General features: G+C 39.0%; 1 protein-coding gene across 4 annotated transcripts in view; it reads left to right on the top strand.

Moving 5' to 3' along the window:
- Positions 1 to 27,130, top strand: part of CTNND2 (catenin delta 2) — a 1,151,766-nt gene that overhangs the window by 988,920 nt on the left and 135,716 nt on the right. For all 4 annotated transcript variants that reach the window (XM_034761543.1, XM_034761542.1, XM_034761544.1 and 1 more), the window contains 2 exons: positions 9,188 to 9,305; positions 13,407 to 13,592. In XM_034761543.1, coding sequence (XP_034617434.1) covers positions 9,188 to 9,305; positions 13,407 to 13,592 — 304 coding nt within the window. The remainder of the gene's footprint in view (positions 1 to 9,187; positions 9,306 to 13,406; positions 13,593 to 27,130) is intronic.

Genomic DNA, 27,130 nt, shown 5'->3' with positions numbered 1-27,130 from the left:
AATTGCACCACCCAGCTGTGAAATCTTCCCCCTTATCATATTGATCGCATCTTCAATGAAGTATGCATTGTCAATACAAAAAATACACAGCAAGCTGCATAGTAAAAATTTGGGCATGGCATAACATATATCTAGTTCTTTCTTGTAAAATAAGCCCCAGGATATGGTACTGATTGCATTATTTATTTTTGTATTTAAATCAATTAAAACAGCTATTTCTGAATTTTCTTGAAGCTAAAGTAGAATTCCAGGTCTGACACAGAATTCAGTACCACAGAGCCACAAAAGGCAGGGGACCTTGCCACAGAATTTATCCAGCTTGCCTCAGAATATGAAAAGCTTTGTATTCATTAACATTTGTACAGTGCCTTGAGATCCTCAAATGGCAGACTCTAAAGTTATTATTCATTTATAATAATATGCACTTTCATGTTTATGCAGATGCCCACTTATTTCTGTGCACCCATGAGTTAGGGATCTCATTCCTGTTTGCAGTAATGTTTACGCTCTTAAAAGATACCATTTCAAACCATTATGTTATGTACAAATATCATTGTTTGTCCAGTTAGGTGTACAGTTGCCAGTTTATACATGCAGCGCAGGTGCAACTTTTTAAAATGCAGTCCTAAAGGAAGAATGGCCAGAGCATGGCACCGTATTTTTAGCTGCATGACTCCCATTGTCTTCAACTGAATTTGTGTGACTGAAACCCTGAATACTGCTTTGCAAAAGTATGGGTAGCTCTTAATCCAAATGATCTATAGGTATAATCAGATACTGCCCTGCTAGAAAGGTACATGCTTAAAAATTAACAGGAAAATATAGTTTTAAAAATACTTATTTCAATATCAAAATTTATATTTATTCTGTTTTCTTTAGTATTTTCTGTTTTTAAGTAGCAATTAAGACATCACCTAGACAACAATCAGACATATTGGGATCCAAGACCCACTAGTGGCAGACAAATTACAGCTCCAGACAAAAATGACCTTCAGATCTTTTAGTTTTCTGCCTCTGGAGGTTTACACAGCAGCTATCAAAGCAGCATTCTTCCAGAGCAAACTTCCAAGAGCCCCCTGTGGGCCAGATTCTGAATCCCTTATTACATTGGTGAGCAGTGACTTTCTGGAGTCATCCCAGTGATGCTAATAGGACTATCTGGGAGAGTAAGGGAGTCACAAACTAGCCCTATGAGAAAACAAAATACATCATTGAACAAAGTGTGAGCCAGAATTTTGTTTTTCTGAAATCTTTTCTAACTCAAAGGGGGTCCTAAGATTGGGCAAAGGAAAAAAGGGCACAACTAAGGAAGGATTTTTCAGTGTCTCAGAGTTGGATTTTATTTTCCAATAAATGAACAGTGCTTTTGTTTCAGAAAATGTACCGTGTCAGATATTTGTTTTTAACTGTTAATTTTAGTTGATGTGCTGGTCATTTCATATTAGTCTAGAGACAAATGTATCTTCTGTAGCTAGGACATGTCTGCTAGCATTACACAGTTCAGGGTAAAAGTTGGACTCTGGATGAAAATGAGTTTTGATCCCATGTTAAGTTCTGGAGTCCTGCTTTTATCGTAATCAAATCAGGCATTCCAAATATTTCTGACAGTGTAGAGAGAAGCGTAAGTGTATTCTTGAAATTTACATGAACCACGTTAGGAGTAAGCCAAGGGGAGAAAGCTGTCAAAACCAAGAGTTTTTATTGTCATTTGTTAGTACTATTTGCTCATAGGCTAAAACAAGGTCAAGTACATCAGAGAGTGCTGCAAAAATGTCATGCATAAAGTAAAGAGGACAAAATTCCTATTCAATAGTTTCAGATGAGGAAGGAGAAGATTATTTTTTCTCACCTGTTGTAGTTTTTAAAATTTTGGCCCAAGCAGAGACATTTGTTTTCTTACAAAACTAAAAATTATTTGGCACTGTTGGGAAATGAAATTCAAAGGTGAAATTCAGTTTATTGCTCAGTAAGGTCTCAGCTGCATAGGAGTCCCTATCAATTTTCACAATATTTTTACGTCTACTGAATTATATTCTCTGTCAAATAGAATAGTGTCCTTTTATTCTCAGTTTATCCCTGAACTAATTAAAGCATTTTGCCAGTTCCTTTTCTATCATTCCTATAAATGCAGGTGAAGTACAAACCTCTTCTGAAGGAGACATGTACCAGCCATGAAAAATTAAAAGGGCATTATTTTTCTTACTGCTGAATAGTTTTATGTTGGTGGAAATCATGGAAGACAGATGATGAATTCCCATGGGACTGGCTAGGGGCAAATATAGGATTCATCTTTAAAGTAGGGAAGAAAAGGAGACCCTGGAAATTATGAACAAGAATAAACTGAATTTTAATACCTGAGAAACTGCTAGAACAATTAATCAAGCACCAACAGTAGAGGAAGGCAATTAAGAGCATCTAATCGAGCCTATTTGTAAGCATCTAGAAGAAAATAATCTAATAAATATTAGGTTGCAGGGGGTTAATCAAAAATAAATTATGTGTGATCAACAAACTGGGGAAAACAGTAGACAGAGTATTTCAGCAAAGGCCTGTGATACATTTTCAAAGAAGATTCTCATATTGGAAACCAGGAATTCTGGCTGTGGCAGAACTACTCTAGGTACTGTAGAGACATAGGAAATGTTCAGGGACAGATTAGGAGCAGAGATGTCAAAGGAAATTCATTCTGGGAACATTAAATTAAATATTAGGAAAATGTCTAGCTAAAAAACAGTTAAATAATGGAATCATCATCACTGAAGATATTCAGTACTGAGTGTGACACTGATCTTTTAGGAATAGTTCAGAATAATAAAAGAAATTCTATCACAATGTGTGTACTTAAAGACACATTAGAGAACTCTGATAAAACTGGATGAAGTGTGTGTGTGTTTCTATCGTTTTGTTTACAATATACTCTCAAAATGCTCTTTTTTTCCATTTCCCACTGGGGAAAAAAATCGTAGAAATTCAGAAATGCAGTGTTGCCAGCTCTCTTGCCATTTTATTGTGAGTCTTGCAATATTTGGTGTTTTTCTTAAAGTTCCAGCTGTTGAAGCACACTGATTTTGTGAGAATCTAAGCTTACTTTGTTTTTTAAATGAAAGCTTCTATCCCCTATGGATAGAGAAAAACTTGGAAGATGTGACCCAAGTACACTGAAAGACCAGAAGACAAATAAAAATATTTATTTTTATTTAAAATCTCCTTGCTTTTTAAGCCACTCTCCTGATTTTTAGGGGCTTTGACTCATGACTTTTGATCACATGGGATTGGCCTTACTGAAAAATGTAGAGTTTTAGTAGTTTGGCTAAGAAAAGCTGTGTTCACCAAGGAAAACAGCAAATGATTCCACTCATAAATACTTCTGAAAATATATATTTTTGACTCCAACTAGTCACAGGAAAAATGGATTGTTTAATATTTCCTTCAGCCCTACTCCTTTCCCTCCTATGTTGTCTTCCTTTCTCTTAGGGATGAAGTCAGTCTCCTGAACCTCCTGTTCCTCCTTTCTTTCCCATTTCTTTACATTCTTACATCTCCTCTCCCTCCTCTTTAATCTCTTTATCTTTTCAATTCTTCCTTCCTTCCTTGAATCCCGAAAACATTCCACTCCCAATAGGGTTGCCAGGTGTCTGGTTTTCAGCCGGAAAGTTCAGTTGAAAAGGGACCCTGGTGGCTCCAGTCAGAGCTGCTAACCGGGCCGTTAAAAGTCCAGTTGGTGGGCTGGCAGGCTCCCTACCTGGCAGCGTGTGGCTCCCTGAAGTGACAACATGCCCCTCCAGCTCCTAGGCGTAGGGGTGGCCATGAGGGCTCGACATGCTGCCCCCACCCCATGTGCCAGCACCGCAGATCCTATTGGCCAGGAATTGCAGCCAGTGGGAACTGCAGGGGCGGCACCTGCACACAGAGGCCACCGCTATGTGTAGGCGCCAAGGGACATGTCACTGTTTCCAGGGATCCCCTGAAGTAAGCACTGCCCAGAGCCTGCACCCTAACCCCCTGCCCCATCCTGGAGCTCCCTCCCATACCCAAACTTCCTCCCGGAGCCCACACCCTCCCCCGCACTCTTACCGCAACCCAGAGCCCTCTCCCACACCCTGAACCCCTCATTTCTGGGCCCACCCTGCAGCCCACACCCCCAGCCAGAGCTCTCACCCCCTCCTGTGCCCAAGCCTGGTAAAAATAAGCAAATGAGTTAGGGTGGGGGGAGAGTGAGCGATAGAGGGAGGGGGAGATGGAGTGAGCAGGGGCGGGGCCCTGGAGAAAGCATGGGGCAGGGGCAGGGCAACGGTGCTCGGTTTTGTGCGATAGAAAGTTGGCAACCCTAACTCGCAACCTTCCTGCTCTGATCCCCAGGAACTTCTCCCTTGGTATGAGCGGTGTTATGTTAACTCATCTCCCACCATTAACACCATTAATGAGCACTGCAGACAAGTTAACGCACTTCCTGCAGGCATTGGGTTAAAGATAATATGCTCTGAGTGATGTGCAAATACTGAGCATGGCATTACATTCATAAGTGAGGTGACTTTGATACAGCAAAACATGACATGCCCGAGACGTGAAGTGTCAAGCCAGGGGTTTGATAGGGAAGTGGTTTTTAAAAAAAAAAATCACCACCAACAACACAGTATAAAATGGTTCTAGTAACCGTGCTGTTTTTAGTTCTATGTATTAAGAAGAGAGGTTTTCCTTTGAAATGAGAAGGTATAATACAATTTGTTGCCTTTTCAGAAGCATTTTTTTCTTTCAGATGCAATATACTTTCTGCAGAAAGTGTTTATTGCCACAAAGATGGGAAAGATTTCTTGTATGGGATTAATTACATACAGGAGTGGATGTTCGGTTCTTTCCACCAATTCTCCCTTCAAGGCCTGTTTAAATGGGCCAGGAAGTAGGTGGAAGGTTGGCATTCAATTGACTTGCGGATCACACAGCACAGTCATTAAGAGCAGCTCATTTAGCCTAAAGATTGGACATGCAGAAGCACCGTAATGAAAACCACATGTTGAGTGCTTGACTTGGTAGGTTAATTGCTCTGACGCTTTGAAAATGAAAAGTATGGCTGAATAATAAAAACCAAATTACTCTGTTAGGGCATTTGATGGAAAGATCAAGACCCAAGAACTTTAGCCATATTTAACCGGGTGGCGTTTATTTAATTACAGTATGCACTGAAAGTAAGATTAATAGTTAAGTGGTAAAGCTACGGGACCAAATTTGCTGGTGATGTAAATTGGCCTTCCTCCATTGATCTCAATAGCCAGTTTACACCAGCAGACAATTTGGCCCAAAGGCTCTGATTAAACATGTTTATATCCTCTGTAGTGATTACTAGAAACACCGGCAATATTTGGCAGACTATTACTAGCCTGAAAAACTGAGGAGAAAAAATAACAAAAGGGAATGATGATGTCCATGATATTGTGAATGCATAATAGGAAAGCTTCTTTTTTTGTAAAACTCCTTCTTTTAGTGAATTTAGTATAGTCATACAATATGTTGCATTTTCTTATCAACTTAAAGTGACAGAGAAGCATTCAATTATCACTCTACTCACTCAAAATTGCAGCCAAGAATTATGTGAGGTACTATACCTATTTGAGATAATCAAGTTTTGTTTTATTAAGTAGTGTTACTAAACTAGAATGATTTTATAGGCACTAAAATCTAACAGTCAGAAGTCATAAATAGTATTGTTTTAGATAAACATGTTTCTTTCATTACTAATTAGTAGTGAAGTTGAGTCTCTGTGTTATGTCTCTCTACCGCACACACACCTTTTGTTTGTATTATTTAAGATTGTAGGGTATTGCAGAACTTTTATTTTTATCAGTTGGCTTAGGCCTCAGTGCCATGGGACCCTCAAATGAACCAAAAAGTATATAGCTAATGACCGGAATATATTACTGTATTGCTCTAAAATGTTTAGTAATGAAAGCTACATGTACCCAGTTTACTATGTATATACAGGCTGCACTGACTACCTAGAGTTAAGCAATTGGAACTCAAGGTCGTATTCTGGGGGTGTTATACAAAAACTTCAAAGCAATAGCTGTCAAACTGTCATCAACTGTTGGTCTACTGATGGTCTATTGATGGTCCTCAGAGTGTTTGCTGGCTATGCATGTGAAACTGGCTGTTCCTCTTTGCTTAAAGTGTTACTATTGAGGATTATGCTCTTCTTTGGAATGTTAAAAATCAATGGTTATAATCTATTTAGGAAAGTTTGAGTGAGCAAAAGGGGTGGGGGAGTGGCATTCTACATCAAAAATGGCATTACCTGTTTCCTAGTCACTGATAACTCAGAATAAAATGATCTTGTATGATTATGGATCAATGTCCTGACAGATAAAGCACAAGAAGGGTTACTAGCTGGTGTTAGCTATAGACCTCCAAATCACACAACAGAATAGGAACACTGCTTCCTTACACAACTACCCACAATAGTAGTAGGGGAAAAAATCCTGCATGATCATGGGGGACTTCAATTTGAGTGACATATGCTGGCAGTCTCATGCTACTAGTACTAAAATATTCTTGGAATTTCTAAAGATTTTAGATGACAATTTCTAACTTAAAAAGTGTTGCAGCTATATTAGACCTTTCCCTAACAAATAAAGAGGACCAGATCACAGAACTAAAAGTTAATGGTATCTTGGATGCAAGTGACCATGACATGTTCACATTTATAATGTGCAAACAGATTAAAGTTCAGATCAGTAATATATATACTTGGTGCTTTAACAGAGCCAATTTCACAAAGCTGAAAACAAATATAAGTCAAATCAGCTGGGAGGAAGTATTTAATCAGAAAAATTTGAATGATAATTGGGAATTATTTAAGAACACCTTACTAGATGTCCAAAAAACCACAATCCCACAACTGAGGAAGAAGTTTGAACTAGTTAAAAAACAGCCTGGTTTAGGGGGAAAGTGAAGGCAGTTGTAAAAAAAAAATATATAACAGATAAAAGAGAGGGGAATTTGATAGTAATGAGTATAAATCAGAAGTTAGGAATTGTAGAAAATTGATAAGGGAAGCCAAGGGACACAAGGAAAAATCTATGGCCAGCAGACTTAAGGACAATAAGATGGAGCTTTTAAAATATATTAGGAACCAAAAAAATCCTGGCAACTGTATTGGTCCATTATTAGAGGGAAATGGTAGAATTATCAATAATAATGCAGAACTGACTTTCAGAAGAAAGAGAGAGAGGATGAAAGAATGGGCAAAGTTGGGAAAGATGACAAGGGAAATCTATCCCTCAGTCTCTTCCATCCTCTCAATCTCTCCTATTTAAATCCATTCTCTCCTCTCTGGAATTTTTGTCCCCTCTTCCCCTATTTTATAATAGGAAGGAAGATAAAGTGGATTGAAAAGGGTTTGGAGGGAGAGAGCACTCTATAGCTTTACACAAGGAGAAGAGCAAGCAACTCGCTCTCCATTTCTATAATACAGAATGAAAGTACATAGGGATGGTGTGGGGTTTTCCATCTCCTCTCCCTTGGTGCGGGCAGGGGTACCAATGTTATGGGGAGTAGTGAAAGAAGAGTTGTCATATACCACCACAACACTAAGACCCTTGCCCATACCAAGCAAGAGGAGCTGAAAGGCTCTGCACCATCACAAGATGATGCAGTTCAAAAAAAGAAAATGCCATTCTGGGTGCATTAAACAGAAGTGTCAACTGTAAGACACAGGAGGTAATTGTTCCATTCTACTTGGCACTGGTGAGGCCTCAGCTGGAGTACTGTGTCAAGTTTTGCGCATCATGCGTTAGAAAAATGTGGACAAATTGGAGACAGCCCAGAGGAAAGCAACAAAAATTATAAAAGGGTTTAGAAAACCTGACCTATGAGGAAAGGTTAAAAAAAGTGGCCATATTAGTCTGGAGAAAAGAAGTCTGAGTAGGAACCTGATAAGTCTTCAAATATGTGAAGGGCTGTTATAAAGAGGACAGTGATCAACTGTTCTCCATGTCCACTGCAGGTAGCACAAGAAGTAATGGCTTAATCTTTAGCAAGGGAGTTTCAGGTTAGATATTAGGAAAAACTTCCTAACTATAAGGGTAGTTAAGTACTGGAATAGCTTACCTAGGGGTGTTGTAGAATATCCATCACTGGGGTTTTTTAAAGAACAGGCTAGACAAAATATTTGTCAGGGATGGTCTAGGTTTACTTGCTCCTGCCTCAGTGTGGGGGGATGGACGAGGTGAGCTGTCGAGGTCCCTTACAGCTGTACATTTCTATTATTCTGTGATCAATTACACACATTTGTGCAAATCTGAATGTGATTTTTGTCAGCTGGTGTTGTCAAATATTAATTTGATATACACACACACATATGCTATGCTAGTTTATATTAATAATAATATTTGTTTGAGTATTAGGCCATAGTGCCATTGGGTAGTTTTAGTTATCTTTGTGTAAAACGGATTCAGAAGCCTTCAGGCACAAGCACAAAATAAACAAAAAAATATTATTATGAGTTGCTGTTTTATATATCTCAATGTAAAACAATTTTTAGTGAACAAGATTGATGCATTAATGTTCTCTCAAAATGAGAGATAGAGAAGCAAACACTGGTGTAAAATGAAAAATAAAAAGAGAGGATGAAAGCAACAGATTACCATTCCTAAGGAATACCAGCTGTTTCACATTGTGCTTTGATAATATTTTTATTCTAGGTTACACTATTCAGGAGGGTGAAGAGCCCTTGCTATTGAAGATGCTCTTTCCAACCCCAACAGATTTCTTTAGGCTTTTGAAAACCCTCCAAACTTTTCAAAGTTTGTAAGAAAGGGCGTGGGGTTGAGGAGGAGGTTAAAAACATTTTCCTGAAAAAATAAAATAAAACTCACTCCTAAGAGAAAAGAACAATCCCTCCACCAATTTTAGTAGGCTTAGATTCTTTCAATCCAGGAATGGTACAGAATGTACCTAAGATCGGCATCCTTCCAGCTCTAAAATCATCTAAGATGACCAACTGTTTCTAATTTGTTCCCCTCTATGTTGTTTCCTTACCTCATTCACAACCATTCTCATTACTTGCTCATCTGAAACAATGACATAGGAAGTACAAGAGGTGTTAATCATTGGTGTTAATGAGGAGAATATTTTGCTACAGAAAGCGAACGACAAAGTTGGGAAAAAATTGATTCTCCGTACCGTTGTCTTGTAGGAATGTCAGCTCCGCTGGAGAGGAGGCCCGCAGAAGAATGAGGGAGTGTGATGGACTTACTGATGCATTGCTGTACGTGATTCAGTCTGCTCTTGGGAGCAGTGAAATTGATAGCAAGGTTTGTCATCTTTGTCTTTTTAGAAATGGAAAAGCAAGGAATAAAAAAGGAGATTTAAAAATATATTTGGTGATTGCACTGGGTACATGAGTAGGGCAGAATTTGGCCCTTAATCTCTTTGATTTTCTTTCTGTTGAGCAGTGTTTCCATATACTCTATATGACTGCTCTGGAATTGTATTTGCATGTGTACTGTATAGTGTGTTCTCTTTTTTTTTTCTCTCTCTCTCTCCTCTTTTGTTAAATTATTAGGAAAAAATAAATGAAACTGGCTTGAGAAAAGCACCAATGCATCAAGCTCTGTGCAAACTCCCACACACAAATCTGCAAATTTATCTGTGCCATCTGTTTATGAGCTACACTAACAGCTATGCACTGGTTTTTATGAGGTGGACCATGAGGAAGTACAGTTGTTGCCATTACAAGTCAACATTTGCAAACAGACACTACACAGTTACCAGTGTTATTTCATATTCTAAATAGAAAGTGAACTTTGGATACACCTATGTGATAAATATTTGTGAGTGATATTTTTTTTTTAATACCAGCCACTATAGGCTGGCACCAAAATACTAGGGTTGTCAATTAATCGCAGTTAACTCACGCGATTAACTCAAAAAAATTAATTGTGATTAATCACAGTTTTACTCTCACTGTTAAACAATAGAATACCAATTGAAATGTATTAAATATTTTTGGATATTTTTCTACATTTTCAAAAATATTCAATTACAACACAGAATACAAAGTATACAGTGCTCACTTTATATTACTATTTTTATTATAAATGTTTGCACTGTAAAAATGGTAAACTAAAGAAATTGTATTTTCAATTCACCTCATATGAGTACTGTACTATAATCTCTTTATCATGAAAATGCAACTTACAAATGTAGATTTTGTTTTTGTTACAGAACTGCACTCAAAAACAAAACTGTGTAAAACTTTAGAGCCTACAAGTCCACTCAGCCCTACTTCTTGTTCAGCCAATCACTCAGACAAACAAGTTTGTTTATGTTTATGGGAGATAATGCTTCCCGCTTCTTAATTACAGTGTTACCTGAAAGTGAGAACAGGCGTTCGCATGGCACTTTTGTAGCCAGCATGGCAAGGTATTTACATGCCAGATATGCTAAACATTCATATGCCCCTTCACGGTTCGGCCACGATTCCAGAGGACATGCTCCATGCTGACAACGCTCGTTAAAAAAATAATGCATTAATTAATTTGTTACTGAACTCGTTGGAGGAGAATTGTATGTCTCTTGCTCTGTTTTACTCGCATTCTGCCATGTATTTCATGTTATAGCAATCTCGGATGATGACCCAGCACATGTTGTTCATTTTAAGAACACTTTCACTGCAGATTTGACAAAACGCAAAAAAGGTACCAATGTCAAATTTCTAAAGATAACTACAGCATTCAACCCTAGGCTTAAGAAATCTGAGCGGGACGAGGTATGGAGCATGCTTTCAGAAGTCTTAAAAGAGCAACACTCTGATGCAGAAACTACGGAACCCAAACCACCAAAAAAGAAAGTAAACCTTCTGCTGGCAGCATCTGACTCAGATGATGAAAATGAACATGCATTGATCCATACTGCTTTGGATCATTATCAAGCAGCAGCAGCAGCATGGGCACATGTCCTCTGGAATGGTGGTTGAAGCATGAAGAGACATATGAAACTTTAGAGCATGTAGCATGTACATATCCTGTGACGCCGGCTACAACAGTGCTATGCGAACACCTGTTCTCATTTTCAGGTGACACTGTAAACAAGAAGTGGGTGGCATTATCTCCTGCAAATGTAAACACACCTGTTTGTGTGAGTGATTGGCTGAACAAGAATTAGGACTGAGTGGATGTATAGGCTCTAAAGTTTTACATTGTTTTATTTTTGAATGCAGATTTTTTTGTACATAATTCTACATTTGTAAGTTCAACTTTCATGATAAAGAGATTGCACTGCAGCACTTGTAATGGGGGAACTGAAAATATTATTTATTTTTGTTTTTTACAGTGCAAATTTTTGTAATAAAAATAAATATAAAGTGAGCACTGTACACTTTGTATTCAGTGTTGTAATTGAAATAAGTATATTTGAAAATGTAGAAAACATCAAAAATATTTAAATAAATGGTATTCTATTATTGTTTAACAGCGTGATTAATCGCAATACATTTTTTAATTGCTTGACAACCCTACAAAATACTTGTTTCACTTTATATGTACAGTAACTAGGAGATGATCGCAATTCTTCAGAGATGAAAGGTACGACTTAATAATTAAAAGAACTCCAAATAATTGCTAATTAAAAATAGTGATTGTGAAATCAGTATTACAGAGAAGGGAAGTGTTTTAAATTCTGTGACATGTTACTGATTATTTCACATTTCAGCACCGTGGTTGCAAGCACTAACACAGAAATGCCAATTGTATCTAATATTAGTTTCAAGTACATTTCACAGTTCATGCATGCTGTGAAGTGCTTATAACTGTACCTTTTGAATTTTCAGATTGCTAATCTGAGCAAAGTGCGTGGACTTTTCCTATAGATTCAGTAGAGAAATATGGAATCTATGAAAGAAACTATGTTCCATGCAATCTTCTATGCATGCTTGTGGTAATCTACAATCAACTTACCATTAGTAAATGTTTTTATGGAAGTGATTAGTGAAGAAGCCCATCCACTAGCATCACCATCTGAAAAAGGCTCAAGAGAAAACTAGCAGCTGTGCAGTACTTGTGTAGTATCGTTTTAATAATAAATAATAAATCCACCAGGGTAAATGAAGGGGGAGTCCTTCCTTCCAAAGGCCACTAAGCAGGAGTAGAGCCATTCTGTATCCTATATTACCAGCCAAAGGATGACAGTAAATTCTGCCGTCCTAGAGCCTACCTCTATGGAAAGGAAGGGCCAGGGAACCTGCAGAACTTCAGCCACACTCCTGCCCCCAAACCTCCATGTATGACAGTGTGTAACAAACCCTCATGGAACTGGGCCCATTGCTACTCAGTTGGTATGCATCCTCTGCAAAGAACTGATTAAGAAAAACAATGGATATAGTCTACATTTCAATAATGGCACAAAGTAGCTGCTAGTAGTACTAATTGTATCCCTAATTACACTGTTTATACCACCCTCCCATGTACACCTCCATGGAGGTGGAGCCAAGATTTAGATTTTTGTATATACTGATTTATTTAAAGAGCATTTCAGTTTCCTTTGAAAGGTAAGCAGGTTAACCATGTTTTCAGTCCCCAAGAAACGAAGGGCATATTTTTTTCTTACTAGGCACAGGCAAACCAAATTAGAGAAAATAAGAACTAGCCTTCAACCAAAGTCCAAATCAGATTGGGTGAGGCCTTGGAGGATTTTCACCTTCCTCTGCAGCGTGGGGCAAGGGTCACTTGCTGGAGGATTCTCTGCACCTTGAGGTCTTCAAATCACGATTTGAGGACTTCAATAACTCAGACATAGGTTAGGGCAGGGGTCGGCAACGTTCGGCACGCAGCTCGCCAGGGTAAGCACCATAGCGGGCCGGGCCAGTTTATTTACCTGCTGACGCGGCAGGTTTGGCCGATCGCGGCCCCCACTGGCCGCGGNTCGTTTATAAGCATATTAAATTATGGGTACTCTTGCAAACCAAAACTCAGAACCACTTAAGGTTTTCTCACTACTGCTTCTCATAGAATGACACAAGAAATAAATGCTGTTAGAAATAATAGCATCATTTTTCTTTTTACTAGGTGGGGCTGAAATCAGTGTGCATTCTGTGCTTGTGTAGATCTTGTTTACCATATTTTTGCCTCTGCTACTCTCTCATGTTGAATTCAGCATGAAATTCAGAACCAAAGTAACAATGTTATTTTAAAACATTGTCCAGAGCTCTATTCCTCACTAAAAAGAGGCTTTATGATCCTGCCAAGTTTTCTAAACCTTTCAAACAGTGATTGTCTAGGGAGTGCTTAGAAACAAACAGAAAAGAATATCTTTGTACAAATGTATGTGCAAAGATTGATTATGTTCCTCCGTTCAATATACACACCTAAAAAGGGAGAAGTTTTTTAGCCTTTTTCTCTTTTTCTCCTCCTTTTTAGACCGTTGAAAACTGTGTATGCATTTTGAGGAACCTCTCATACAGGCTCGCTGCAGAAACATCTCAGGGACAGCAGATGGGAACAGACGAACTCGATGGGTTACTGTGTGGTGATGCTAATGGCAAAGATGCAGAGAGTTCAGGTTGTTGGGGCAAGAAGAAGAAGAAAAAGAAATCCCAAGATCAGGTAATGGAAGTTACTTTCAGCAACAAGAATAAGTGCCTATCAGTGAGATAGGCAGAGTTAATATATTGTGTTTGTGAGTATGTGATAAAAAATGTGTAGAGGGATCTCCTTAATAATTATAAACTGCTTGGAAATTAATGGTAAGCTATTTATAATTAATTGTGAAACTCCTAAAATACAAACATAATTTAACTCACTTTGTGGCCCCTTTCCATTGCTTGTGTAAAGGGACCATAGTGCCAATTAAAATCAGGCCCATATGTGTTTATTTGCTTGGATGTCCTGTAGGCCATAGTTCTGCACTGAAGACAAGATTCTAGTCAGAGACATTCATTTACGCCACAATTTCCAAAAAGGACTGTGTCACAACTATCACAAAACAGTTCTTCCAAGATCTAACTGCATTTGGCTACACAGAATTTGTACCATTATCTGTAATAGTACTACCAAACAACTTCCAATGATTGTATAATTGCTTCTGTTTTCACGTAGTGGGACTGTTGAAAGAGCTGCTGAAGTGAACAGCAGCAACTGGAGAGGCAGGCAGAACACATCGTTTTCTGCCATTCCCAACCCTAAAACTTTTAGCTGAGGGCGAGGATTGACTCCATAACTTTATAATATTGTCTCTGAATGTACAAGGCTTTTCTTAAGAGAGAATTTGTCCATTTGATTATAATATTCCATCTGTATTTATGTGAGCTAAAATTAGTTATGATTCAGGAATAAATGGTCAGTAATGTCCATAAGTTGCACGATTACAAGGGTAACTTCCTTTCTCTCCCCTTTATGGACTCTCTGAGTGCTCCCCATCAGGTGTCAAATTTTTTGCCTTTACCTATCCTGGAATGGAATCATACAATTCTCCCACTCCTAGCCCAGGGCCTGACCACAGTACACCTTGTATCAACTGTTCTTATCCTGCAGGCCCAACTGAGTTTGGGCACCTGTAGTTCTTCCCTTCAGGAGTCTGTGACCAGTTATGTACAGTGATTACACAGCCTTCTTAAAACAGAAGTTGTGTGTATTTTATTCGTAAGGACAAAGCTTTTAGAGAAAAGGGATTTTAAAACAACAAACAGCATACACACATATCTATCTTATCTAAAGGCATAGCATCTTCTGGTGGTAACCTGGGCATTCCTAACTTCTTCAGATACCTTCAGCGAGGTGCTGTGCCTCAATCTGGTTTCCCGCAACAACAACTACCACCGCTCCATTGAGAGAGAGTCCCTTTTAAACCATGCTATAGTTCCCTTGTTCTACTGTGTTCCCAGGTTTTGTAGCTTCTGATCAAAACTCGTCCTGCAGGCTCAGCACAAGATGGAGCCAGAGTCCCCAGAGACAATGGTTCTGGCATTGTACCTTAGCAACTCTCATGTGTTTACTCAGCAGAGGCTTATCTTGAGCCATTCGTTTCCTTCCTGCTTGTTTTTTTTTTTTCAGACAAACTCCTGTTGAATTAATTCAATATATTCATAAATTACCACGGGGCTGTTCCAAATATGTCACAATGAAGATTTAGCTATTGGAAGTAGTTGAGCATTGACATACTTGCACTGTCTGCTGAAAGATTACCTCTAGATGTTGAGAGAAAACCAAAAAAGTATTGTGACTAAGAAGGGGAACAAATGGAAAAGACTCTCCAGCTCATATTTCAGTGTGGCTAGCAACATCTGTAGACTGGGAAATTTCACTCAAGTAATTCAACGTGCCCAAATATTTAAGTTGCTCCATTTTATTTTTTAGCAAAGTTAAATTTTAAATTTATTTGTTACCTCCTACTTTTGTTCTTTATTGTATTTCACTGAGAAATAGATTACAACTCAGTAAGTCTGAGAAGGGCTGACAAAATATTATTACCATGAAGGCCTCTGTAATATTACTGTTGCTCGGTGCTACTATTGAGCATATGTAGTGAGACAGTGAAATTGGGTAGTGGAATGTGAAGTTTTTAACGATGGCAGAAGGGAACTTTTTCCACTTCTCTTCAGAATTGTTTTCCCATACAACCATTTATTTATGTTTCAAAAGGATCTTTGTAGAACAGTACACAATTGAATATACCTGAGGTTATACAAGTAAATGATCTAGAGGTACAGAAAATACACTTGCGAATATAAAGGTAAATTGTATTAATGGGAAATAACAGTCTAAATTACTGTTGTTTAATGAGTCAAGTTTGGAGTAAAATTCAAGCCCTGAAAAACATATTAAAAACAAAGTTAAACTACTGGTAGGATTCTAATTTCACCCATACTGATGTAATAAATATTCCAATAGTCAAACAGATTTTATTTTGTATTGACTTTTGTCAGGGATTTTATATGCTAGAATATAATGAAAGAAAGTGTTACAAAAATGACAAAGGAAAAATAGTTGCCTTATGTCATATACATTTTATAGCTGGGCTTCATATTCCACCTAGAATAAACTCAGCATCCTTGTTCCTAATCTTTGACAGTATCGATATATTAGATGAAGTGTTATTGTACTTGCACTTCTCAGATTCCTATTTAAACGCAGTACAGTAATTAAGGATGAAATGAAAAGCCTTAATTCTGACGTTTCTGAGATTAGGTGGTTTACACAAATCCTTTATCATTTTAACAAGGGTTTGTACGTTTATTTTCCTTTAATTTTCATTATTTTAAAAGAAGAAAAACTCTGAATCCTTGTTAGATCTTGTGACACAGTGCTAGCAGTAGCTCTCTGATCATGAGGTTTCTGCAGCACAGAGAAGAATGTAGGTTTAATTGGAATCAATCATCCTGTTGCTGGTGGGGGTTACTGACACTGGTTGGCAATTGTTGAGCTACTGAGGCAGTTGATTCGGTAATGGGGAGGATATATAATTGGGAGGAACAGGAAGTAAAGAGAGAGCTCCGAGGGCGAGCTGAGTGGAATAGTGAAGCTGTGTGAATGGCCTCCTTCTGTACGCCTGTGCTATGTCCTGTCCTGTTTAGAAACAGAGGATTAAAGGTGTGACTGAGAGACCACAAAAACAGGCTAGGCATTGCTACTCACTGGGTAACTGAAGAGGCGCCCTGCGACCGGGATTGTAACTCTCTCAGTCGAGAGGTGACCTGTATGAGAGCTGGGGATCCGGACATAATGGAGAAGATGCTGCGCTGGTAGTGGGGCAACAAAAAGAGATAGAGAAAACCTAGCAGGCAGAGAGGCAGGTGTTTCTGGGTTGGCAGGTAGAGCAGGAATGAGCATTGCCGGACTTTATCCAAGAGCAGTCTCAGTTACAGCAGCAGCTCCTGCACTGGAACTGGAAATTGGATAGTGGGCCTGGGGCTATGTAAGAAGGCCCCAGGGATGATCCTGGTGCCTTTTTGTTAATTTTTGAGCAGGTAGCTATCCATGCTGGATGGGACAAGAGTACTTTGGCACTATGACTTGCCCCCTACCTGACCGATGAGGCTCAGGTGGCTTACGAGTACCAAGCCAAAGACTATGCCATGCTGAAGGCTGCTATTCTGGACAGGATGGGCCTGTCATCGAAGAAATAGTGTCACAAATTTAGAGCTGCCAGATGGAACTGCAGGATACATCCCTAGGCGTTTGTGCAAAAATTATCAGACTGGGCCAATCAGAAGCCAGATAGACAGGCACAGAGGCAATAATAGACTCAATTATTCTTGAGCAGTTTACACAAAGCCTCCCCAAGGCTGTAAGAGTTTGGGTTCAAAGCCATCAGCCAGAATTGCAAGAGAACACTGTAAAATTAACAGAGGAGTATGTGGAAACAGACCTTCCACGAAAAGAGCTTCATCCCCCTACATCTAGGGAGGGGGAAAGAACTTTGAGGAATCCCATTCATCAAAGCCAGGGAAGGAAATACAAGAGGCAAACAAGAATGTCCCTAGCACTAATTCAGTGGTTTGTTACCAATGTGGTGGCAAAGAACATACAAAGGAAGACTGCCCATACATGGACTATAGGTTTGTGGAGTTATGTGGGTGCACTGGTGTAAAGGCAGGCCTAGGATAAAGACAATTCCCATCAAAGTAGGCTGGAGAACCACAAAGGGCATGGTGGATTTGACAACCACATGTTGCCTCATACAAAGTACATTGGTTAGATTGCAGTGGCAACAGAAGGGGATGATGATAGCAATCCATTGTGTACCTGGGGAAAAGTAGACTTACCCTGTGGCAGTTGTCCAGCTGGAAATGGAAGGAAAGTTTAAGTGTCAGAGACTGGATGTGGTAAAGTCGTTGCCCTGTGCAGTGATGATAGGAACTGACTAGATTCTTATTTCCCTTACGTAAAAAGAGCAGAGGACACAGAGAAAGACCCCAATGATGAGGTCTGTGTAAAGTTAACTCTCCAGGGGCACTGTTTAATGACCCTAGGCATATCACAACAAGTGCAGAGAGAATCGACAAGAAGTACTTGAGAAGGGGGCAACAGATCCAGGAGTGATAGATCAGAAACATCTAATGGAGAAGGAGGGCAGAAGATCCTCGGACTCACCGGAGGAGAAAGCCATGGGCAAATCCTTGGAAGAAAGACCTACTGAGGAGAGAGACAAGAGTCCTGCTAATGAGGCCTTGGCGGGTGAACCCAGATAGTCTCAAGCCTATGGCAAGATAAGTCGGGGAAGAGAGGTATCACAATATTGAGGCTCTGAAAGGACAACTTACTGAAATAGATACAAGCCAGGAGCAAAAGAAGCTAGAGGAGAGGGCCATGGAATGTGATTGCTGTGATGACTTATGGGCTGAGATGGAACTGTGGAAGAAACTTCCACCCTCTGAGTGTACTTTTATGAGTGGAAGGCAGGAGACCCTCACTGGTAGCCCATGCAAGGCCAATCTGAAAGGGGCCAGGAAGCCCTAGTAGAACCCCAAATCTGTAAAAAGGATAGGGCTTGGATGCTGAAGAAGACCTCCCATGGAGGCAAGGAAAGGTCTCAATTGAAATAAGGGTAGAGGTATGTGACAGCGAGTTAGCTGTAGTACCCTGATCACTGAGATTGCTGCAGCACAGAAAAGGCTGCAGGCTTAATTGGAATAAATAAAACTGTTGCTGGTGAAGATTACTGACACTAGGTGGCAATGAGGCAGTTGGCTACGTAACAGGGAGGACATATAATTGGGAGAATAGGAAGTAAAGAGGGCACTCAGAGAGTGAGCTGGGTGAAGGAGAAAATCTGTGTGAAGGACCTCCTACAGGGTACCTTTTCTCTATCTTGTCCTTGATGAAAACAGGGATTAAAGGTGCATGTGATGGAAAAGAAACAGACTATGTGTGTTTGTGCCTGAGACACCACAAAAACAGGCTAGGCAGTGCTTCTCACTTGGTAGCTGAAGATGCACCCTGTGACAGACCCTAACTGAAATTTTATTAGGTTTAATTTCAAGGGACTCCGTGTGGTTCAGCTTGAACACTGGATCTGCAGAGATCTCACTAGAAAACTCACAAGACACAAGGTTCTTTAAGGATAATTCAGAACACATTAAAAATGCTTAGAGACCCAAAGACGTTCAGTGCATGACCTGCATTAAAAGGCATGGTTCAAAAAACTTCAGTTGACCCATGCCTTGTGAATCATTGACACAATAGCCCAGAGCAGCTCCTAAAAAAATATAATAATCTACTGCATTGATTACAATTGGGATATGATTAAATATGTCAGTGGGAGATTGCATATCTCAGATGTGGTGGGAATTTCAAAAGCACCTAAGTGGCTTAGGAACACAAGTCTGAGGGAAAATCTATAGGATTTGTATTCCTAAATCACCTTGGCAATTTTGGAAATCCCACACACAGTGAGATTCACTATCTCTTTTGCACATACATTCATTAGAAAGCATGTCTATGTTTTCAGTAGGACTTTTATTATACAGGTGTCATACGGATGTGTAAAACCTATGTACTTCCTGAATTAATGTAACCACAGACGGGTACAACCCCATCAATCTCAATGTGCTTGTGCCCACTCACATCACCAGTGAATTTGACACATGTTCTATAAAAGTGCATTTTAAATCAGTCATTTTTAAGTTAAAAAATAAAGGAAAAACTGTAAACTGCAACTATGTGTTTTGATTTTTTGTCATGACACATTCTACCTAATTCACAGCACCCCATAGTCTACATAGTTTTCAAGACAGACTAGGTTATATCAAGGCTACATTATAAGTCAGATCAAAGAACTGACTGCAAAGCTAGGGAGAAGTTACATATATATTAAAGTAGAATGTAATGATCAACTACTAAACTAGGAGTTCGTGGTTGACCCTTCATTCATACAGATCCCCAGAAGTCTATTAATTTTTTTTTTTTTTGTATTTATAGAAGAATCTCAAATACTTTACAGACAGAAACAGATCCTCGGGTCTTGTAAATTGGTGAAGCTCCATTGATTTTAATGCATTTCAAAAGCATTGATTGCAGTGCAGCTCTGCCGATTTAGAATAGCTGAGGTTTTGGCTCGCTGTATAAATATAAATACAGCATTCATGTCATCCACTGTTGAGATGTAGACTCCATTTTGTACCTTCAACAGTATGCAGAAAGGTTTAGAAAAATAAATTACATGGATTAGAATATGGATGGGATAGAAGATCTAACACCTCTATTCTTGTGAAAATACTAAGCAGTCAGGACCTCCGTTTTATATTGTATCACTTTTTCTGAATCATAGTTCCACTGACACTGGCCAGTGTCACCATGCTGGGATATTGGTCATTAGTGAGTCAAAAGGTGAGAATGCTTGCTTCTAAATCACAAGCATGGCTTTACGTCAGTTTTTACACATTGATTACCATTCGATGTCCTAGGCAACTTTTTTTTCCAATCCGGGGAAGAGTGGTTTGTAAATCTTATGATAATAGAATTCTTCAACACTTGAGCAAAGCTTTAGAGATGCCCATGGGTAAACTAATGATCTCTTCACATGAATTGAGGAATGTTTCATTTAGTGTGTAGAACAAGATCTTTGATACTTACCTTTACCCTCTGAACCCTTTAGTGAAGTTAAATATGGTGACAGATATGTCTTGGAAAAGATAATATCGGAGCACAATAATAGTGTTTGGGTACATGTGTCTCACAGTGTACCTGATTTGTAAAGCTGTTTATTTGTGTTGCTATCTTTGCCTATTCCATTTATTAATGAATCTCTAAACAATAAATAAAATTCCACGAACATTTTCTCCTAGGTTAAGATTGTATCATCTTGTTCCTGCATTTCACACTAGCACAAATAACCTTGTAGTATTGATTACCATTACATTCTTTTCAGAATTCTTTATACCGTAGATGTTCCCTCTAGATCGTCTTTTTTTTTTTTTTTCAGGCGCACAGTTAATCTAACATTTTTAGCTGGATCCGTTAATACCTATATTATTCTGCTTGCCCTCAGATATACTTTTTCTATTTCTATAATCATTCATTATCAGCACACAGCAGGGCGAAGGCCTCTGCAGAACTACTCTTGTCCATCAAACTGAACGGTTTAATATCCTTTTTATAAAAATAAAATTATACTCACTAGACTGTTATACAGTGAGAGAATAGATTATACTTGCTTCAGCACTTAGATAGTAAGGCGATAGGCACCCTGAAATACCTTAGATAGATTGGTATTTAATATTTCTAATAATGTGTCACAAGTTTTTTCTACTTTTAACCTTGACAACACTGCCTACCCTGGCATTAAATACCTATTCTCAGAATCTCACATGTAGTTCCCATCTTTCTGGCAAAGCAAGACTAGGGAGGACAGAGTGAGCACCATGCAACACTCATTAATACCATTCCATAATCCTCTTGACTGCTGTTGACTGTACCAAACATGTCTTAAAATGTCATTGATTTAAATAGAATATTAGTGGATGATGGCATATGTGATAGAGAACTATTAGCAAGAGTTTTAATCAGCCTGGTAAATTTCTTTCAACGCACCCTCCTACATTAACCGTCTGAGCTGTTTTGGAAAGTGAGAGATCTAGCCTAATAGGGTACTGTATAAAACCTAGTCTTTACCTGTTGACAGTGCTAACACTATCCCAAGCTCAAAGTACATTTTACAGCGATTTTTAATCCCAATTACTTTACAAAAAAATAAAGGTGACAACTCAGCTATATCCTCCACGTCAGCCTTGTTATAGAATCATAGAACTGGAAGGGACCTCGAGAGGTCAGCTAGTCCAGTCCCCTGCACTCATTGTTGTCTAGAAGACCATGCTTGACAGGTGTTTGTCTGACCTTATGTAACACAGTGGTTCTCAACCATGGGTATGTGTAACCTTGGGCATACACAGAGGTTTTCCCATGTGGGACATGAGTCTATAACCACCAGGCTATAGACTTATTTGCATACTTGTACACTCCTGCTCTCTTGGTCCAAATTAGTCTTTAAGGAGAGAGAACACATACTCCTCTCATTGGTGGCTCCCTGCCTAGTATGCTGGCGTTTATGAATCACAGTCTAAGGTGTCTATCTCTCCCCACTTGTTGTACAGGAACTTAGGTGCCTAACTCATGCTTTGTGATTTTCTAGGTGTCTAAAAGTTGGGCATTGTGATGCTGAGCATTATACTGCCTAACTCCTTCTGTGCATTCAGACCCTAATCCCTTGAACACACAGTATTTTACAACCTGTGAAACCTGCCAGGAAAGAACATAAAATAATGGAGCACAATATAAATACAGTTAATTACTCAGCAACCTTATCTTGTCATTGGACAGAGTTGGCACGAACTGTAGATTATTTCTAATGGATTGTTCACATGAGAATGTTCATTCTTAATTTACCCTTTCTGAAAAATTCTTGAGTCCAAACCCACATTATTTTTCTTCAGGCTCCAATTAATTACTTGGATCTCATAAATGGCCTTAGTGATTTACTTTTCCACTAACGTGATGGTTTCCTTTCCCTCTTTTCTGCATGATTGTGATTCACGTTTAAATATATACTTTTTGAAGAAAGATAAACGCTAAAGGCATTTTTATAAAAATAACTGCTATGTTCAAACAGTGCTAAAATTCACAGTTGATATCAGAAATACTGGAAATGGGCAATAGTGCAAAAAAATCATTTTCATTTATGGATATGGCTGAATTCATAGCTTCATGTGTTTATAAAAAATTAAAGACATGCATAATTTGGGGGCATTTACTTTTCCTCTCTTGTGATTAAAAAACAATTTTGACTAATTTAGTAGATATATTTGATCTCAGTAGGAGTACGTAAAACTTCATAGGGAAAAGAATAGCTTTTAAAACTATTACATAAAATATGCCTCTCTTTTTAAGGTGCTTTTTAAAACTGATTAGTTATTGTTATTCATTAATACCATCAGTTGTATATACCAGTTGTAGCTTATCCTCAACCTAGAGGGCATACAGAATTTGTATTGCTTTATCTTTTTTAAAAAATGAGCAAAACAAAGACACGTTTCAGTTGAACTGCTTACTTACAGAAATTCCTCCAAACAGCTGTCAACTTAATTCAGAATTGCCACCTCTACTTTGATAAAAGAACCAGCACTGGGCTCAGTCCTAATTTCCCTTAAGTCTTTACCAAAACTTTACCAAAAGTGGAGTAAGACCCAGTTTACAGTCCGACACACAATTCCAATACCGAACAAAATCAAATCTTCTGAAGATTCACAGCAGCACAGTCAGACAAACTCTTGGTATCATTTTTTGAAAAATTAAAAACAAAACTTTAATTTAATAAAGACTGCCATAAAGATAAGTGAGATTAATTTCTGCTTGCATCACCAAGCATTACTATTTTTCTTTCCTCCACAATTCTTTCTTACATTCCCCTCTATGGTCCTTATTTATGGTCACCTGCTCAGTTAACATCCATCAAGCTACAGAACCATAGAGACTTAACATAAGACCACTGCACTGTAGCCATCAACTTCTCCACATCACATCTTGTCCCTTTTCCGATGGAACCAAATATCCCTGATTGTGATAATTATGCCACTTACAGTAGCATTATCTCTATAGCCAACATATTCATTCTTCCATGTCTAGAGGGAACAAAATAAATATGACAAGAAATGATTAAGAAAAGTAATGGTAAAAACAAGGTAGCTGCTAATAATACAGATTATACTCTACTTACACTTGTTATACCACCAATCACACACGTGAATTTGGCATGGCTTCACTTATCTTTTCTGTTCCTTACTAAAGAAATATGTACCAGTTTTTGATCTCATTTACCCTAGTTTTAAACTTTTCTTATTCCTGTTTTACCATTATTTATGATTACCAGTGTGACATCAGAATCTGTCCCGGAATCTTTATTTTGATTACAAGCAGCACTTTTGAAATGAGTCTGACCTTCTGTTTTACCTTCTGTCAGGAGCCTTGAGCTATAACAGCAACATTTCAAGTTAAATACCATTACCAATAGCCCAACACTTCATGCTTTCGCATGCTAGGTGGATAGGTTGTAAATCCAACTACTCTAGGGAGGTTAGCTACTACTTCAAGAAAAGAAAAGCTTCATCTTTGCTGGCTAAGGAATCCAATAAAACTATGTTTAAACAGCATTCCTAAGACAGCATGGATAGGGTTTGCCGAAGAAAAAAATATTTTGAGCACTTGTGGAATGAGTGAGAGGCCAGCACTGTCAAGTTCACTGTGTGATGATTCATCAGCTGTCCAACTTATCGGAGGGGGCCGTGCCCATTCACGTGGTTCTGCCAGTGTGTAATGTTGCTGACAACAGTCAGACACTATGGTGATGAGTTCCAAGAATATACACAGATAAATAAATATATGCAGACTATTACTGGGTTTAGTCATTAGTCTGAGCTCAGTATGAAAGATTAAAATGAAAGGATGCATTACCTTAAAGATCTGCTACTAAGGATATTAATATTCGTTTGTGACTCTCCTTACCTCAGCAGAGGGCACTATGCCCGCTGTTCATTAGTAATGAATGTTCTAATCTTAGCAGGCCTTTAAGTTACTTCTGAGATGGAAGGAAAAGCAACAATGCATAAAATTCTTGCTTAATTTAAAGGAAATATCTCTTAAACTCATGAAGCTCAAGATCCTACGAGCAGCTGGCCAACAAAAGTCATATCAATCAACCAGAACTACAGAAGTGTTTGAAATAGTCCAGATTTTTTGACTTTCAGAGGATGGTGCAGGGCCCATTTGTTTCACCAACCTATGAAGAGAGATTGAGGTATAGGCTGATGTGCAAGGGTGTTAGCTTTTGATTCATAGATTATAATGTGAGAAGGTACCACCGTGATTATCTAGTCTGACCTCCTGTATAACAGGCTATAAGACTCTTGTGAATTAATTCCTGTTTGAGAATAAGCTGCTCTTTGGTAGATGGGGTGAGTTGATTGAATTGTGTATTTTGTTTGTAATTTTTAATAACTGGCAGGTTGCTCAGAGACGGTGTATGGGCACTTTTTATTATTCTAAATATAAGAAAAAGAATGGGGGGGAAGAGAACTGTCCTTAGCTAAATGAGGTAATAGAGCAAAAGAAAGGTTAAAAAAAAACTTTAAAAATATTAAGTACCATCTAGTATATAAAATTAGAATCATTCATTTCATCAGACTTAATAATAAACATTCTAGCTGGACTATCTTGAAAGCCAGACAACAAACTGTTCCCCAAAAGTGCAAACCATGATGAACCAAGTTTGGGAGGTTACTGCTATTTATCCAGTACATTGTATCCAAAAAAGAGCCCAGCTTGCCTAGGTAGACATACTGCTACCCCCCTTATATCCCGTCTAAGACCCTGCTTCCATGACATCTGCATTGAGGGGTTACTGAATATACACAGGTTAAATTTTTCAGACCTGGATCTCTAAATTTAGGAACCTAACTAAGTGGCCTGATTTTCACAGGTGCTATGCACTCTCATTGGCCTCAACGGGAACAATGGGTGCTCAGCACCACTGAGAGTCAAACTTCAACTTCGTTATGTGCACAAGTATGGATTTAGATGTCTAATTTAGGTTCCAGTTGTTGAAAATCTTGGCCATTGTGTCTCCCAGATATTAGCTTCCAATATAGACCATTGGATTGGGGTCCTCAAGGATGACTGGCATAGGCTCCTAAGTCTGCAGTTGCATAGACCCCCAAGGACAAGAGGTGATGGTCCTCCCCAAGATGGGAGTCTTATTGTTTTAGCACTTTTTAAGGGTTCACCATTCTGATGCCTTTGGAATGAGCCATTAAACTGCTGGTATTAATTTGACCTCTGTTAACGCACAGAGGACCGACTTTGCTAAGCAGCAGTTCTGCAGAAAAGGACCTGGGGATTACAGTGGATGAGAAGCTGGATATGAGTCAGCAGTGTGCCCTTGTTGCCAAGAAGGCTAACGGCATATTGGGCAGTATTAGTAGGAGCATTGCCAGCAGATCGAGGAAAGTGATTATTCCCCTCTAATCGGCGCTGGTGAGGCCTCATCTGGAGTACTGTGTCCAGTTGGGCTCCCCATTACAGAAAGGATGTGGACAAATTGGAGAGAAGTCAAATGGAGGGCAATGAAAATGATTAGGGGGCTGGGGCACATGACTTATGAGGAGAAGCTAAGGGAACTGGGCTTCTTTAGTCTGCAGAAGAGAAGAGTGTGGGGGGATTTGATAGCAGCCTTCAACTACCTGAAGGGGGGGTTCCAAAGAGGATGGAGGTCAGCTGTTCTCAGTGATGGCAGATGACAGAACAAGGGGGGAGGGATAGCTCAGTGGTTTGAGCATTGGCCTGCTAAACCCAGGGTTGTGAGTTCAATCCTTGAGGGGGCCACTTGGGGATCTGGGGCAAAATCAGTACTTGGTCCTGCTAGTGAAGGCAGGGGGCTGGACTTGATGACCTTTCAAGGTCCCTTCCAGTTCTAGGAGATGGGATATCTCCATTAATTTATTTTATTTTTATTTATTTATTTAAGGAGCAGTGGTCTCAAGTTGCAGTGAGGGAGGTCTAGGCTGGATATTAGGAAACACTATTTCACTAGGAGGGTGGTGAAGCACTGGAATGGGTTACCTAGGGAGGTGGTGGAATCTCCATCCTTAGAGGTTTTTTAAGGCCCGGCTTGACAAAGCCTTGGCTGGGATGATTTAGTTGGTATTGGTCCTGCTTTGAGCAGGGGGTTGGACTAGATGACCTCCTGAGATCTCTTCCAATCGTAATCTTCTTCTTTAATTCTTCTTCTTCTTCTTCTTCTTCTATGAAACAAAGGAACTATAGCTGAAAAATTATTCAGCCTGTTGCAAATGGCTGAGATGTTTTCCCACTATTACATTTTTGGGGTGGGACCCAAGATGGTTTTAGCTGTTACGTTTTTCAAGTGTTTGTTTTTAACACTTGGTGACAATTTTTTACAGAATGTGCAAAAGGAAAAATTACACATTTAGTAGCTTAAAATAAAAACACTAAAAATGTTATATTACTAGAGAAAAACTGTGGTCATGAGCTATCCCCTTCCCACTAATCCTGTCAAGTGTGGGGCTGGTGATCAGTGCAGAAATCAACATATGGAAGGAGAGTGCACTTTTTTTTCTACCTTCCTGACCCCTCCCCCA

This window comes from Trachemys scripta, chromosome 2, assembly GCF_013100865.1.
Source record: "Trachemys scripta elegans isolate TJP31775 chromosome 2, CAS_Tse_1.0, whole genome shotgun sequence".
Taxonomy (NCBI): Eukaryota; Metazoa; Chordata; order Testudines; family Emydidae; genus Trachemys; species Trachemys scripta.
This window is presented reverse-complemented; position numbering and strand designations above follow the sequence as displayed.